At 42.2% G+C, this 17,836-nt stretch overlaps 1 protein-coding gene across 8 annotated transcripts in view; it reads left to right on the top strand.

Moving 5' to 3' along the window:
- The window catches only part of FRMPD1 (FERM and PDZ domain containing 1), a 114,034-nt gene that overhangs the window by 77,250 nt on the left and 18,948 nt on the right, over positions 1 to 17,836 (top strand). For 5 of the 8 annotated variants that reach the window (XM_019729138.2, XM_019729136.2, XM_019729139.2 and 2 more), the window contains exons 3-7: positions 6,277 to 6,434; positions 7,293 to 7,395; positions 10,120 to 10,165; positions 14,053 to 14,187; positions 15,705 to 15,812. In XM_019729138.2, coding sequence (XP_019584697.2) covers positions 6,277 to 6,434; positions 7,293 to 7,395; positions 10,120 to 10,165; positions 14,053 to 14,187; positions 15,705 to 15,812 — 550 coding nt within the window. The other 3 variants (XM_019729141.2, XM_019729142.2, XM_019729143.2) reach the window with 3 other exon arrangements.

The raw sequence follows: 17,836 nt of genomic DNA on the forward strand, positions 1-17,836 counted from the left end.
ACAGAAAAACACACTCATACTCACACACACATGTGCATATACACTCTCTTGAACACACACTCATACATGCTTGCTCACTCTCTCTGTCTGTTTCCTGGCCCCCACACGCCCCTGGTCTTTGTACTTGATGTTAGGGTCAGGCAATCTGCTGTTTATACTCTTTCCCCTGTCTTTGTTTCTAGCAGCTGTTCCTTCCTTGCAGTCCCTATTTCATTCTAAACAAAACAAAATGAAATCAAATACAGATCTGATTTGACTGCTACAAGAGAACTTAAAATATGTTCTGTTTCGAAGTGTTCGTTTTCCATCTCCGATTTCCCATCTGGCCCTGCTACAGAGATGAAATATCACATGTCAGGTGTTTCTGAAACACATTCTTCTGAAGGAACTGGAAACAGCTGTTCTGCTGCTGAGCCATAAACCTTGCTCAGAGCTGCACTGCCCTGTGGCCAAGTGCTCTGATCCTCACACATGGTGAGGAGATAAAGCTAATAGAATTAGCCCCATTTTACAGATGAAACCCCTGAGGCTCAGAGAGTTAGGATCATTGCCAACCCCCTGCTTAGAAACCTTTGATGGGTGTTCATTTCTTACAAGATGAGTTCAAACATTTTGGAAATGACATTTGTGGGGACAGAGTCCCAGAGTGCAATTTCCAGGCTCTCGGCCTCACATGGAAAAGTGCTGGCTCGGGTAGTAAATGGCCATCAGCTGTAATCAGATGGCCATCAGCTGTAACCAGTTCACCATTGGCCACTGGTATAACTGCTGTGGCTGAGCTAGCAAGGGCGGATTGCAGTTAGCAAGGGGTGGGTGGGTTGGTTGGTTGGTTGGTTGGTTGGTTGATTGGTTGGTTGGCTGACAAAGAAGCAGACGCGGATTGCAGCTAACAAGTGGGGTTAGCAAGTGGATTATATTGCAGATTGTGTTGATCCTACTTCTTGTGTCTTGCCCGGCCGCCAGTGAGACGGGGGTGCAGGAAGACCCCTTGTTGGGGTACTGGCAGAGGTTTGCTTTTGTGTCTCTACCAGCCGCCATCGAGAATATAGTGATATGACTCCCCTATCTATGGCTCCGTTGTTGTTTGTTTTTGGCCTCACCATATCCTGTTCTTGTGCGGAGAGTGGGACCAGAGTCCCTGCATTACAACATTCAACGGTCTCCATGATCAGCAACCCACTATCCTTATAGCTATTTGTCTTACTACTCTGCTTCATTCACATCATACACCAGCTAAAATGACTTACTCATTGTTCTCTTATGACAAGCACCTCTGCCTCTCCTTCCAGCCTTTAGACCTGGCTCCTGTGTCAGATCCCTTCCTCCCACCTCCAGATCTCCAGAACCCACCCACAGTTCAAGGTCTGGCTGAAATGCTGCATCTTCCATGAAGTGGTTCCCAGCCCATGGGGCCCCATAGTATTTGATTTGTAGCATGGGTTGGCGATATGCTCCTCCTAGTGTGTTCAACACATCCCTTTTCTTTCTTGTAGACTATAAGGTCCATGAGGGCAGGGAAAATCGTGGCCTCATCTTAAAGCCAAGAGGTGATTGAGTTCCGGGAGATTGCAAGTGGTTGAGTAGTGCTTGATGAACTAATGGGAAAACTGCTAGGTACATTGTTTTCTAAAGTGGGTTCTGCAAAACCTAGTGTTAGGCTGCTCCACTAAAAAGGGTTCCATGGTCAGATTTGTTTGGGCAGTAATGCAGCCTATATCCCACTCCTACCCACTCACCCACCTTGGTGATTCAGAGTGCATTTTAGCACATTAAAGCCTCTGAGAACTCCTGTGGAAAAGAGATATATATATAACCTTAACTTGATGTTACCTAGATATTTGACCTTGGAACTCTCTAATATCCAGCTTCTTACAAGAATGTAAATACAAGGTGACAGTGACCTCTAGGAAGTTATGTATTTAGTATATTCATAGAATTGTTCAACAATCACCACAATCTAATTTAAGAATTTTTACTTTACAATTCTAATTTTCAGTACCCCAAAAAGAAACAGTCATTCCCCCTTTGCCCCTCCCCAAGCCCCAGGCAACTACTCAGCTACTTTCTGTCTCTATATGGCATTTTAGTATCAGAAGCGCTTGATGTTGGTTTCCCAATTTACTTGTTTATTATCACCACAATCTGTTTACTAATTATGGGAATGGCCTTATTTAACCTTTCTGCTATTCCTAAAGATGTAGAAAGACCATTACAGGTACCAATTTTTTATTGTACTTTGACCCATGGGCAAAAGTGGAAAGATTTGAGGAGAACAGGCTGCAAGGCTCCTATACTGCATGTACGGACTTGTCGTTATCTCCTGAATCTCCTTTTTGAAACAAGAATGGAGTGATTTCTCCTCTCAACTGTAAGCCTTCACCCTATAACTATACTCAATATTTCTATATATTTATATATATCTATATATCTATATAGCTAGATATCATAGGACTATGCATGTGGCTGTGACAGTTTCTAGGGGACCATTGAATATATACCTATATATCTACATACATCTATGTATCAGATATATATAGATACGTATAGGTATATAGATATATAGGTATATCAAGTATATAGATATATAGGTATATCAAGTATATAGATATATAGGTATATATATATATATATATATATATATATATATATATATATAGAGAGAGAGAGAGAGAGAGAGAGAGAGAGAGAGAGATTCAATGGTCCCCTAGAAACTGTCACAGCCACAAGCATAGTCCTATGATGGTGACTACATGCTAAATTTCTTTCTGTTGTAGACTGCTACTTCTATTTTTGCTTTCTTTGAATAAACTTTAGATTAAAAATCCAGCTTATACCAGACTTTAGATTTTAAAATCACTCAAGCTGAACATAATACAGTGTTTAAACAGATTCAAAATAGTTTCTCCACATCCTGCTGGAACTTCAAAGGTGAATGTTTTGTCGTTACAAGATAGAGGTAAAATATACAGGGGATGCCAAAAACATGTGTACACATGACTTGCATTCATCTTTTGTTATCGGTATATATTGAGCATTACAATTTTAATACAGTTTTTTCCTTTCTTAAAATGTGTATGCATTTTTTTTGGCACCCTCTGTATATTTATCTCTGTGAGAGAGCAGATAAAAAGCCAGAGAATATTCAAAGCATAATCTGGTATTTTTCCTTTTCAGTGTTATTGATCAGCTCAATATGATCTTATCAGCCAGTAACCCATAAAATACAGAATTAGTCTACACAAGACTGTTTTCCTGGTAAATTTAACATGTTTTTTTCTAGTTCTGCCTTAAACAACATCCAGTTGTCGGACAGGAATCCCATTAGTGTAACCACAGGTCTTACGCTAGTCCAATGTAAAATCATAGGAATGACCTCAGATTTAGGATTTGAAACCATTACAAAGTCAGCAGACATAGGTTTTTGGATTACCAGCGCTCAGTTTGATATTTGTAAGATGCTTCAGAGGAGGAAATTCGCCACAGAGATCATTTCCTTCAGCTCCCCGTCAAATATTGAACATTCTTTGTGAGGAGAGGTCACAGTTTGGTCTTGTTCTTAAGCAATGCCTTTCCAAACAAAAGCTGAAACGTGGCCTTTGGGGAAAATGTCAGGGCCAAAGCTACTGACCTGTCCACACAGTGGGGCCTTGTTTGTGTGCCATTGTTGAGGAACGCACGCTTCCAAGTGGAAAAGTCAGATAACTAGAGCCTACCCATTTGAAAGGCATCAAAATAGATTCTCTTTTAACCACGTAGTAAGGTTTGGTTTTCCTTTTGTTTTCCTAACATTTATCAAGCCTTACTCTATGCCTAGCACTGAGTTCAGCACATGGGAACAAAAAAACATGATTTTTGCCATATGAATTATATGCGTGGTCTAGAGAGGACAAGAAACTTCACACTGGCCATTACAAAAATGATGTATGTTTCAAATAAGGGATGTACGGTTTCTGTGGGTGTGCTCTGCAGGGGGAGCGTGATATTTCTGCAAAACCAGAAGACAGAGTAGAAACTGGACAGATCAAGTGTATGGGTGTGACGGGCAAATCTCTAGAGAGTGTGTGTGTGAGGGGTGGAGGGGTGGATTCTAGGCAGAGGGAAGAGCTTGTGCAAAGGCCAGTGTGTTTGAGGAACACAAAGGAGACTAGTTTGTAATCCAGCATAACTTTGACCAATTACTTGGGCCTTCCTTTATTGCATCAGCTCATTAAGAATGCCTACCAACTAATCTGGGGTTTTTTTGTTATGAATTTTATTGGGGAATATTGAGGAACAGTGTGTTTCTCCAGGGCCCATCAGCTCCAAGTCGTCCTTCAATCTAATTGGGGAGGGCACAGCTCAGCTCCAAGTCCAGTTGCCATTTTCAATCTTTAGTTGCAGGAACGCAGCCCACCATCCCATGCGGGAATTGAACTGGCAACCTTGTTGTTAAGAGCTCGTGTGCAGCTCAGCAGCAGCTCGTTGTCTTCAATCTAGTTGTGGAGGGCGCAGCTCACTGGCCCATGTGGGAATCAAACCAGCAACACTGTTGTTCAGGGTTCGCGCTCTAACCAACTGAGCCATCCAGCCGTCCCCATCAACCAATCTGTTTTTAATGACTTGCTGAGTGCTTTTTGTGGCTGCATTTTGTGTTTTTATCCTGCGACTCCACCAAACTTATTTTTTTTAGCACTAGCAGTTCTCTGTGTTCGTCATTTTCTAGGTGTATATCCTAATTTGTTTTTTTTAAAAGGTGGTGCTTTTCCATTTCTTCTGCTTATTATGCCTCTTATCTTTTTTCCTTCTGTGAAAACTATTACATTTCTCCTGCTATGTTAAATAGGAGTAATAGCTAAGGTATCCTTCCTGTTGCTTTTTTAAGGGATGTTGATTTTTGGCTTTCAGTGTAGTATTTATTTATTATATTTAGAAAGGCACTTTCATAGCTTTAATTTTTTTTAAATTAGGAATAGCTATGGGTTTTATTTGGTATAAATTTTCACAGCTTTCTGTTTCTTCCCTCTCATTAGGTCTATCTGCTAACACTTCTCAGTATTACCCATGTGCTTGCCTAGAAGAAATCTTTTTGCTTTTAAGCAGTGTGGGTCAGGTCAGCTCTATTCAGACAGCCTAAATCTGCTCTAAGCCTGGGTCTGAAGAGCTCCTTGAGGGGTAATATGCAGGAGGCTTTGTACTTGGACTTGTCATGCATTTTGGCTCCATGAGGCAGTTTTTAATATTTCCTTGTCCTTGTTGAAATGGAGATCATTATAAATGACAGAGAGCTGGTTTTCAGATAAGAGAGGTCCTATTGCATTAGTCAGAGTTCCTGACAGTGTTTGGTAAATGGATGAGAATAAATGTTAGACCTTAACTACAGAGCCCTGAGGGAGCTGTTACTCCTCCACATTTCTAGTTTATAATAACAATAAACACCATATCCCATCACTATTTCACCTTCCCCAGAAAGAACCACTGACTCTTAGAGGGAGAAAAATCATTTTCTACAAACAAATGGAAAATAGTTTGTGACTCTCTTTGTGGTTTTGCGAGATAGAAAATACAACTTTCAACCTGATTTTAGCCATGTAGAGAACATATATGTTTTTAAAGATTCATATAGAAGGAGTCTTCCCTATTTGAGGTTTCGTATTGGAATCTTCATGGCTACAAAGTTGAAAGGGAAGCGAAACGTATTATAAAGCAAAAAAGTAAAAAAAAGGTCACCAAAAGACATAATCCACCTATAAAATTAGTCATCATAAGACATCCAAACTGAACAACTCCTTGTTTCTGTTTGCGGTCCATGTTTTTCCTCTTCTGTACTTCTGCTCAGGCAGAGCCTCCTGCCTAGAATCCCTGTCTGTGCATCCGTGCGGCCAGCCAGCCAGCCAGCTGTGCTTCCATCCACACACCCATCCACTCAGCAGCAGTTACTAAATATCTTCTGTGTGCCAGGGTCTGGGCCGTGAAGGTATACCCTCGACATCTCTCAAATGCCACCTCTTCCAGGTAGCAAATGCATCCCTGATTCCATCCCCCTCTACCCCACAAAGTTAAAACTGCTCCCCCTTTCTCTGAATGCCCATAGCAGTTCATGACTTCTCTTTTAGAGCACAGTGCTATGTTCTACTTGAGGTTTTATCTTCTGGTGTTGATATCTTATCTCTGTCAAAGGAGAGTTGGTGTCTGCTCAACTCTGCATCTTCCTCCTCCAGAATGCCTAGAGGTGAACTGATTTGTGGCCACCAGCTAGACTCCCCTCTCTCTCTTTTTCACACACTCCTTCTCTTCCAGGGCTAAAGTTGCTGCAGCTGATGGGCCCCCCGGGATCTCAAGCCAGACCCTCACCCCTGTGAAACACACAGTAAAAATAGACAAAGACGCCCTCCTGCAGGACTATGGATTTCACATTTCCGAGAGCCTTCCCCTCACAGTGGTGGCCGTCACAGCAGGTGAGAGCTGACTGGGAATGAGAAGGGAGTTTGGCTTCCTGTGGGAAATTGCCCTGGTTCTCTTCCCATCTCTCTGTCCTACAGCATAATGCAGAAAATGCTGCCCTAGGAAGTTAGAAAGGGCATGCCTAATTCTGACCTGATTCCCTCTTGGGCTTTGCACTTTCCTTTGGTTCTGGGAGGGAGGGAACCCCAAGTGCATCTGCTGATCTGAACCCCTGGCTCCTCCTGACCTCAGGCAGGGCTTTGCCAACACTTGGCTCCCTGGCCAGTCTCAGGGGAGGTGACAGTATTTGGATCAGCCAGCACTCCTCTTTGAACCCTGCATGCGCTGAGCTGGGGTGAGTTTCTAGTCAGACAGTAATAGAAATTATCGATTTGTTTTCACTTGAGTCTTTGCAAAATATAGGCTGTATCAGAGTGAAGAGCAGCAGGCTGTCAATGTCTAATGTTTGTTTTCATACTTCAGTTGTATATTGATGTTAGGTGTGGGACTAGTTAAAATCTGTTAATTTCAGTTTACACACACCACCACCATCCCCACCAGAGTTCTTTAGAGATGAACGTAGTACTAATACGTTCATTGGCCAGCTTTGTTGATTCAGGGGTTCTCTTAGTCATCTTTCCCAGCAGTCTCATAACGTCCCTTGAAGGTGATGGATGGTAGATAGGTTATGCATGATTTGCAAACAGGAAAATTGAGATCCACGTGAGCCCAAGGCTGGCTGGGGGGTGGGGTTGAGGGGTGAGCCTTTGCCCTGGGGACTGAGTTAGGCTGCCATTTAGGTGCGCTACTGTGACACATGAGGTCTGGGCCCTCCTGGGGTGAGCACGAGTTCCTTCTTTTCTGTCCAACAGGAGGCTGTGCTCATGGCAAGCTTTTCCCTGGTGATCAGATACTCCAACTGAACAATGAGTCTGCAGAGGACCTCTCCTATGAACGAGCAGTTGATATTCTGAGGTACTAAGTTTTCTTCTATCATCCAGAGTCACACAGATGATCATAGAAGAGAGATGGGTGACAGAATGGCATAACTTGATCTTCCTGTGATTTCAGTAGGGTCTGGTCTCTTTTAGAGCAGCCACCACAGCCCCATTTTAGCATTCCATATTGGTTCCTATCTGCTCTCTTTCAACTGCCTACAGAAGTGACTGGGAGGTGCAAGACACTGCTAGGCACTATGGGGAATGTAATTATGAATAATACACAGACCCTACCTTTTATGGATATAAAGTTGTTGTAATATATGCCAAAGAGTGGACACAATTGACCCTCAATCTGTTTGTTCTTCTTTAACCCTTTTGATACCTTTTCTTAAATGTTCTTGCAGCTATAGCTTGGTTGGTGTATATGTAGTTTCGTTGATGGGGCAGCTACCACTTTCTACCTGGTATCATTGTGATTTGTGTAAATACCTCAATTCTGCCTCGACCATGATCTCCTTAAGACCAGGCACACAGTAGGTGCTTAGTTGAACAAGTGGGTATGGTTGGCACTGACAGTTGGTGACCCGGGTGTGAAGACGGAGGAATGGCAATGATAGGAGCAAAGAGGACGAACAGACATCTTATCGGCACACGCAGGCTTTGTCTTTTAAATTTTTCACTCAACACTGTTTTGATGATTTTACTATAAATAAGGAAAAAGGAGAAATCAAGGTAGATGAAACTTTAGTGTGTGCCTTTTTGTGAGTGGCTGATGTGGTTTTGGGGGCGGTTCACTTCTGAGGGCCTTATCATGCGCAACACACACTTAATACTAGGTAACAACAACGTCAGAGAAAGAGACAATGAAAATGCAAGATGCAGTCTTCACCCCCAGGAAGCACACAGTCTCACCACAGAGACACACACGTACACATTAAGATTTACAGAGAATCCATCAAAGTATAGAAAGTAGAATCCTTTTAGCCCAATATTGCTTCAGGACTGTCAGAGAATAAGTTGAGTGGGTGGGGCAGTCAGGAAAGGATTTGGTGATTTCATTTAAAAAATGAAGTATGGTTATGGAAATTATGAAACTTGCTTTCCCAATTATTGGGAGATTTTCTCAAAGATGATAAATTCTTGCAGATGTGCTTGAGACTTTCAGTGCTACAAATATTTCTGCCAGTTCTACAAACCCTGACTAATGAACAAAAATATTTATAGGTTAAAGCAGTAGATCAGAATGTGGGTGTTTAGGTAATATTGAACCCATCTATTCACTGAGCACCTGCTCTGGGCACTGAACCCTGTAGGGCAAAGTGGCTCCCCTGCCCAGACGTACAGGCCAGAAGGGCAGAAACAAGTCATGTACAGCCTACTGAAACTGAGATCAGATACTGCATCAAGAGAAGCAGAGGAAAGGGGCCGTAAATCCCAAGATTCCTCCCACTTTGGGGGAAGTTGTGGTTTCACAAAACAGAGGAGAGTCCAGAAGTATTTCAGCTGTACCATCAATGCTGGGTAGAATTTGGCCCACAAAGATGGAGGTGAAGGGTGATTCAGGCAAAGAAATAAGCAGGAGCAAGTGAGTGGGGAGCTGGGTAGGGGGCCCTAAGCATTCCCCACAGTGCCTAGGGCACCAGATGCCTAGAGAAAAGTTCTGTGAAGTGAGGCCCAGGTGATGGAGGGTCTTGAATTCTAACACAGCAAGTTCAGGTGTTACTTACCTCCTATGATGCGCTGCACATCTGTGCTCTCTGCTATATGATGCCTGTGGGAATCCCAGGACTGCTGATTTTTTTAGCTTAGTTCCCAGTGTCATTGCCACTTATGTGGGGGAAAACAACAAGCAAAGCAAAACGGCACAACAACAAAACCACTCTAATTCCTCCAAGTATCTGTGAGGCCAAAATGTCGTCTTGAGAGCCCTTGGTTTATTGTGAATTATCTTGGAAAGGCCTGTTCTTATATAAAATGGAAAAGAGGGAATCCCCAGACACTTAGAAACTCCAGGTTGAGTTTATCCATTTCAGGAAGTAACACACCAGCTGCAATTAGCCTAAATGTTCATATTGCAAGAAGTCAAATGAAATTATTTTGCCAACTTCTCAGTATAGCAATGGCAAAGAAAAAGGAAAACATGAATCTATTTTTCAATTCCTTTCTCTAATACAAAGTGGAAGTTTGGCAGTTATCTGGTTGATTCGATCACTTTGAGAAGCTAAGCGATAATAACAAGAGAAAAATATCTAGTATCTTGATTGTCACACTTGGGCTCGTCACACTGACTTTGTGTGCCCAAACACCATAAACTAGTTGCCTTTTATCTGACAAAGGATATTAACATTCATTCATTCTATTTAGTGAAATGTAAGGCCTAAGTTTTCTGATACAGTAACCTAAGTTGTCTGTATTATTGCTATGTTTTCTCTTAAACATTTTTGTACATAAACCTAACTAGTGGTTACAGCAAGTGAATGAGTTCTCCATCATATAGACTAAGCTAAGGCTAAGTGACCTAATTTAAGGACTATAGGTATAGACTAGATAGATGGTAGAGGCAGGTATCTGAAGATTTCCTCAGGGTAGCAGAGGTGCTTTGGGACAGCTTAAATTCTTTTACTTTCCTTAACGTCCTTCTCAATTTTGCTGAGCCGAAAAAGCTGAGGCGAGAGAGGCTGCTTTGTAATTCTTTGACCCAAACACACACACACATCACCCAGAATGATGTAATATTTTTGTCTTTTTCTTTTTTCAGGGAAGCTGAAGATTCTCTTTCAATCACAGTTGTTCGCTGCACATCGGTAAATCTCTTTCTATGTCCTGTGTGTTAGTTTTCCCTTTCTCAACTCCAAGCCCCTGTTCCCCCAGTGGGATGTCCCTCAGAGGACAAACAGGGAGGGCAAAGGGCAGAGGGGACAGCTGCCATGCAGTGGGTGGCCAGGCAGTCAGTGTTGCCTGAAGACTGCCAATGGCTGGTGTTGTGGAGAAAAGAGATGTGGTTCCAGGTTTCAAGAACATGTGGTCCAGCTAAGGAGACAGACTTGTGGGGATTATGCAGAGTGGGATGATGAAAAGAGCGCCAAACTAGGGGTCTCAAGACTGGTTTGAGTGGTATGATTTGGGGCACATCATTTCATTTCAGTGTTCACTTATGTAAAACAGTGATGATGACAGTAACTCCCTTGTCTCTCTAATGGGTTGTTATGAGGAACAGATGAGGTGTTGGATGTGAAAGTGTTTTATCAGCTCAGACGTTCTTCACAAGGCAAGGTGTGCTTAGATGATGCACAGGGGAAAAATGGCAATCCTAAACCACCACAGGCCAAGGGACCCTTTGTATGTGATACAGAGGAAAGTATCTGTTAAATTATAAGAGGAAACTACCAGGGAGGAAAACTTGAAACAACATTCTCATTCTACAAGACTTTAATACATACCTCTTAGCTTTGGCCACATAAAGACAAAAAATAAATAGGGGCATAGAGAATTTTAATAACGCATTTAATAATCTACTCTAATTGACCACATACCAGGCTACCAAAAATTCTCAACAAACTCCCCAAATATATATAGGTCTGTATAGGTCTCTTTTCCAGAATATAATAAGATAGAAATTAATAACTATCAAAAACTTCATTAAAATCATTCAACTATTTGGAAATTAAAAATGCAAAGTCCTAAGTAAAAATGTAGTCAATAAGAAAAGCGAAACTACCATTATAGACTAGTTAGAAAATAATTTAAAATTAGATCTCTGCTTATAAAAACTTATGTGCAGGTGAAGCTATACTTTGAGTAAAATTAATAGCCATAAGTGGTTTTATTATTTAATAAGTAAATAGCTTATTATTTAATAAGTAAACTCAGCACAAGAAGTTGGAAGAAAAGACCAATAAAACAGCCATAAAGCAGAATAAAGAAAATGATAAAAATTAATATCTAAATGATGCTTTGGAAAACAGAAAAAAATTGTAAAATTGATAAATAAATCCAAGAGCTAGTTCTCTAAGGGAAAATATAAGAAAATAGAAAAACTTAAGGAAAAAGAAATATGTGGGTCCTATGTGAAGGAAACTAGAATATTATTGAAGATGTAAAAAGAAATATAAAAGGAGATACATACCATTTTCATTGATGCAAAGACTATTATTAATATATCAGTTTTTCTCATATTCATATACTGTTTACTTAAAGCTAATTACTATAAATGGCCGTGCAAATGTTAAAAGATTCTTTTTTTATTTAGCTGAGTATCATCTCAATAGAGAACATCTTAATCTTACTTAGGTGTTTTTTTTCCCTGCTCTATTTCCAAGAATTGAAAGCGAAAGATTACACTTATTAAGTAAGGAGAGAGAGAAACAGCATATAGCTGCATCCTTTAAAAAAAAAAAAGTATAGGGAGAGGAAAATTAACATGTTCCAGTACCACTCCTGAGATTCCTACTAGGTTCGCATGAAAAGGGGAGTGTGGATGCTGTGCTCTGGACGTCCTGCAGAGAAAACTGAAGTGCACCTAGCCGATGGCCCTCAGTGCCTCCCAGAAATGCCCTGAATATCTCCTCTCACCAGAGTTATGTGATCATAAGACAGATGATCATATATGTCTTGCTTCAGTAAGGACGCTCATCTTTGCCATAGTAGATTCTTAGAGTCCTCAAATGACTTGATTAGGAATTATAAAATCCAAAGTTGGAATATCAATTACTGCTTCTCTAAGACAGAGAATTTTATGGAAACAAAGTTTTGGGTTAATTGTGTAGCTCTGCATTTATATTGTTTATACGTACTTGTTATGATGTTAATACTAATACTTCATTTACTTTGTACCAAAAGAAAATCCTACAAGGCAGATATATGCGTTATCCCCCTTTTACAGATGAGGAAGGACACAGTGGCCTCACACGCCCATGGTCTCACATGAAGAAATTGGTGGAGCGGGGTTGTTTTCCAGGTAGTTAGACTCCAGAACCCACAGTCGTTAGCATTATGCTATTCTACCTCCTAAAACACTGCTGTCTTTATAAAATGGCATTGGCCAGTCCAGGGCGTGGGGAGGGGGAGGATCGCAAAAAGATAAAGAAGTATCTTCCAACTTGTCCCTTTCAGTTTCCTTTTGAGCATGAACTCTTAGTTCAGCAAAAACATGCGCAGAGAGAGTTTTTAATCAACTTAGGTCTGCTGCTGTCTGATGAATTCATTTAGAACCCAGGGAGAACTTAGATGTCCTAGAATAATGGGTAACTCATATCGTTTAAATTGTCTCTTTAATATCAAACGGCTCAAGTGAGTGGTTTACAGTATGTTTTAGATGCCAGCGTGCACGGGTAGCAGAGCTGACATTCAGGTGTAAAAGTGTAGGAGCTGGAGGGGGAGGGGGCTGTGGATTGGGCATTACCATGACAGAGAGCATATTCTTTCTAAGAGCAGCTAGTTTCATGGTTGGGTGGTTCCACATGGAAGACAGGCCCTTCTTCCCTGTGACTCCTACCAATTAGTCCTACTTCAGATCAAGTCAGCCTTGTATGAAATAGCTCTTTAAAGATTGGGAAGTGTGGCCTTCTCTTCTCCAGGCTAAACTCTGTTCCACCAATTCTTCATTATATATGTTTCTCTGATAACTTTCTGGACAGATTCCAATTGCATGGTGACCCTCACAAGTGGTGGCACCCAGAAAGGAATCTAGTCCCACCTATGGTTAAGCAATGTGAGTACCATAGGGAATGAGGGGGCTCAGTTCCAACATGCACCTAGAATATTAGTGAGGCCCGGGATTAGGTTGACATCTGAGCAGGCCCAGTCACACTTTTGACTTGAGTGAAACTTGTGGTTGACCAAAAACAGAGCTGATTTTCAAATGAATAGCTACCCAGCCAGCCCCCCACTCCCAATCCTATGCTTGTGCAATTGATTTTTTTGATCCTCAACACCACCCTTCACATTACTTTCCTGTCACATCACATCGCTTGGCCTACTGTTCTGCCATGCCGAGCTTTGGCAGTCAAGGAGTTGTGGCACATGTGTTTGACAGTCAGGGAGTTGTGGCATATATGTACCGTCATCAGCTGGAGTCATTTTCCCTTCCTGTCAAGGACCCACCTCTTCCCAAGTCTCCCCCACTTCTCCATTATCCAGCCAGTTAATTTTCATTAGCCTGGTCCAGCTCTGGGCACCTTGCAGGACTGCTCTCCCTAGGATGAGAGACAATAGCAGTTGTCTCCGCAGATTCCTTTTCTCTCTGCATCTCTCCTGTTCTAACCCCTGGTTTCTCATTCCTTTGAGTCTTTAAGGTGGTGGTGGTTGTGCCTGTTTCTTTGACCCCTCACTTACTCTGTTCCCTTTAGCTCTTGACAGCCCTGTCTACCCCCATATACCCTCTTATGTTTGTTCTTAGTGCTTGCCTGGCCTCTGACCCATAGTTGCCCCTGGTCCTCAAGTTTTCCATACACCTCTTTTAGATTCCCAGTTCCTTTACATTTCTTCCCAATTTTCTGCTGCCTGAGAGCTGATGACACCTTGCAGCTCTATGTCATTCACGATGCCTTTATCCTAGACATTGCTAAACATCATTGATGAGGATTGAGCCCGAGGGAACCTAAGTTACTTAGTTAGAAATCAGGACAATTCTGAGTGTAAGTCAACTAGTTTTGAATCCACCTAATGGCTCTGCATCTGGCCTTCTCCACAGGGGGATTATAGGAACCCTTATCAAATACTTTGCAAGAATGAAGGCATACTACTGTATCCACAAGACCCTGGCCTACCAATCTGGAATCCTATCTTCAAAAGAAAAAAGAACTTGGTTGGCTCTGACTTGTTCTTGGTAACTCCATATTGGTTATTAGCGATCAATACCTACAAGCTCTCTGACCATCTCTTATCTTGGGTTTTGCCAAGAATTAATGACAAGCTTACCAATATGTGTTTTCTTGAATCTTCCATATTCACTTTCTGGGAAACTTGATATTTAACCATTTTTAATCTCCTAATATTTCTTCCAATTTCTGTTTTGTGGATCCTGCCTACTGTTACGTATAAATGGTCCTTCAGCCCCCTCGATTACTGGTATAGGAGTCGTGAACTCATTCAAATCAGTCTGTTAGCCTCGTCACTAATTTTGGGCTTTAATTTTCCTTTCCCGATTCCTTCTATTTCTTCTAGTTGGAAAACCATGCTGCTTGGAAAAGAAAGCAAATCAATGTTAAGCAATTTCTCCAGTTGAGGGATTACCACTCCTCTTCTCTGGAACATTGCTGTTCCCTTTTCTTTCTACAAAACTTTTGTTTTTTTTTAAAGCAAACTATGTTTTTTGAGATACTGAATCCTAGTCATGAACCCTGTCACACCAAGGGTCTAGTTACCATAAGATCTTATTTGTCTTCTTGCATAACATTTCAGGCCATGTGTTACTTCGTGTACTTCATAACATTCACCTGTTGATATCTGAGTCTATGAGCTTTGTTTCTAGCAGTTTCTCTGATTGCTGTTCTGTATCTCTTCCCTCAGCTACACAGAACATGGCCCAGAGTTCCATCTCGGGGTTCTCATACATGTAAACACTCTAACGGCAGTCATAAAGGACTATCCAGATTAAGGAAACATAGGCTGTCAGGCCAGGAAACAGCATATCAGGATTTCATCCAGGAAGATCCCATCCTGTTGGTCTAGATCACGCAAGTGGCTGTTCATTAACTTTCACAGTTTATCCTGATATGGTCTAGACCAAGGGCTTCAGCACATACTGATACCAACCTGTGATGACTCTTTTTACCTCTTGGGAAAGAGGGTACCACCCAAAAGATGAGAAGAGCAAAGAGAGGCCAAGGATAAATCACAGGGTTCCGTGCTTCAGGGAGCCCTGGAGGTGGTCTGGTCCAACTCCCACATTGTGCAGATGGGAAGACTGAAGACCAAAGAGGGGCAATGACTTGGCCAAAGTCACATGGAGTTATTTTGTTTTGTTTCACATGCACACTCACACAACTGGTTTCTTCTATGAGCATTTGTGTTTGAAGTAGTTCTCATGACTGTTGAGTAGCAGAACTTGGGTTGGAACTGAGGTCTCCTAGTTCACAGGCCAGTTCTCTTTGTCTTCCTCCGACCACAACCATTTTGAATCTTTGCCTGTCCTCAGACACATAAGAACATTGTGTGTGTTGGGATCGGGATTCCTAGATTTTATGAAAACAGACCTTGAATGTGACGTTGTCCTTCTCTGTGGGTGTTAATTGAATCCTTAACAGCTGTCAAAGTTTTTGTTTTTGTTTTTAAGAAACGAGAATGTGCTCACAGCTTTTATGAAAGTCCTGTTCTAAAACGCGTCATGTTAATGTTTTGCAGGGAGTCCCCAAGTCCTCCTTCCTGACTGAGGAGAAGAGAGCCAGGCTGAAGACCAACCCGGTGAAGGTGCACTTTGCTGAGGAAGTGCTCGTCAGTGCACACAGCCAGGTGTGTCACTGTCACTAGTCAGGGGATTGACATGACTCGTCATGAAGCTGGTGAGCTGGCACATAGCTCCCCAAGACTCTGGAATCCTGCAGCATGGAGAGGACACATAGGAAGTTCAGTGGGTTTGCTACAGGCTCTGTGCACCCCCAGTAAGATGCCTGCAAACCATGGACAGGGAGAGCAGTGTGGGCTCTGGGTGGGAGCCAGGGAGAGAAGCACTGGGTGGGGTTCTCTGACTCCCATTCTTCTGCTTATGAAATTTCAACAGATTTTTCCTGTTGAGGTCTCATTTTGAATCTTTAAAATCAGTATTCCCTCTTAAGGTGATATACTGAGAATAGTGATGGTGGTGGTGGGGATGGCTTTTGTTTTTTAAGTCCATCTATTGAGCCTCTGTTATTGTGTAAACCTAAACGTTTTGTGTACATAATCCTTAGTCACCACAATAACCTGCAGGGGAGGTAGGTTAACAAAAGAGGAAGCAGAAACTTAGAGAGGTTAAGAGAATTAACCTCTGGGATCACACAGCAAGAAAATACAGGAGCCCAGAGCTCTGTGACTTGAGTTCTTTTGTTTTCTACTGTGATACACTGTCTAGTCCCTTATGCTATGAGGAGATCCAGGGCTGGGGGTGTAGAAGACATATTTTTAAAGGGAAAATATTGGCTGGAATTTGATGTTTTTAATGTGGACTATTGGATAAAAGACTCATTTATTTATAATTTACACGTTTTCCCCTCAATGGTCTATAATTGCCATAATTGATTGCCATAAGTTAGTGGTCAATATTAGATTTTGAAACTTTCAGGTAAGAGCTTGTCCTATCCGTCATTCTCAACATAGAGACCAGCGAATGGGGAGTCATGGCCATTTTAACAAATGACCCACCCACGTGATCTGGTTCACATCTGGGCAGAACCCTTATTTTCTACCTGTCCTGCTACTTAACAGACCACACCTTTGTTAGACTGCGAGTGAAAGATGGATTTGTTCAGGAAGGGGCCAGTGGGAGGCCTAATATGTTAATCAGAGAAGACCTGAGATCCTGTCACTCAGCAATATTTGAGTCTCTGCGTGTCCACATTTGTGAAAATGGATTGAACCTCTTTCACAAATTAAATTTAGATTCAACATGTTTTTTAATTTAATTAAAGTTTATTGGGGTGACAATAGTTAATAAAGTTACATAGTAGATTCGACATGTTTTTAAGAGTAGCACACAGTGATGAGAAGTAGGGGCGAGAACCAGCTAATAGGACTGGTTCTATCTCAAGTCTTGGGGATTCTAGAACCTCTCACTCATTCTGGAGGACACCAGCCCAAGGGGCCCTCTTTATTTGCAGCTGAACACTTGGAGGTCATTTGTTATAAGAGCTGGCCTTGGAGAGATTCTCCAAAGGGAACATTCCCCTGCCCTGCTCCACCCTAGGAATTCTGGCTGGCATGGGGTCACCAAAAACAGACCAGTCCTATGCCTCCTTCCCAAAAAGCCCTCCAAGGACAGCAGAGTCCCTTAGGAGATCCTGCAAGTCCAGGGTGATGGTTGGGATGAGTGGAGGTGGAGAGCAGCTCTCTGCCCTTTGGTGATGCTTCACTACAGAGAACACAGCAGTAAAATGGGGCAAGGGGTGGGGCTCTCAAGGGTTTCAGTCCAACCCCACAAGGCATAGTTTGGGACAGTGTGCATGACTATCATCTGACTTGCTAAACTGCATCCCCTAAAGGTGACAAACAGCAGTGAAGTGTCAGCTGATGATCATGAGATGTCATATAGGCTGGTGCAGTGCTCTCAGTATACTTGTGGCAGGGCTCACTCTTCACCATCTCTCATGTCTCACAGGTCTAGTGGCTATCCCTTGCACAAAGCACGCCTGCGTCTGTGTGGCTTAGGCCTCGTCCATTGAAGAAATCTCCAAACGCCAAGAATCAACCCATGGCATGGCGAGGAGGTCAGGGAGGAAGGACCCTGTTCTCCACACCAGGCAGGGCCAGGAGATCTGAGGATGTCATACTCACGGGCAGGA

This window comes from Rhinolophus sinicus, linkage group LG04 (assembly GCF_036562045.2).
Source record: "Rhinolophus sinicus isolate RSC01 linkage group LG04, ASM3656204v1, whole genome shotgun sequence".
NCBI classification, from domain to species: domain Eukaryota; kingdom Metazoa; phylum Chordata; class Mammalia; order Chiroptera; family Rhinolophidae; genus Rhinolophus; species Rhinolophus sinicus.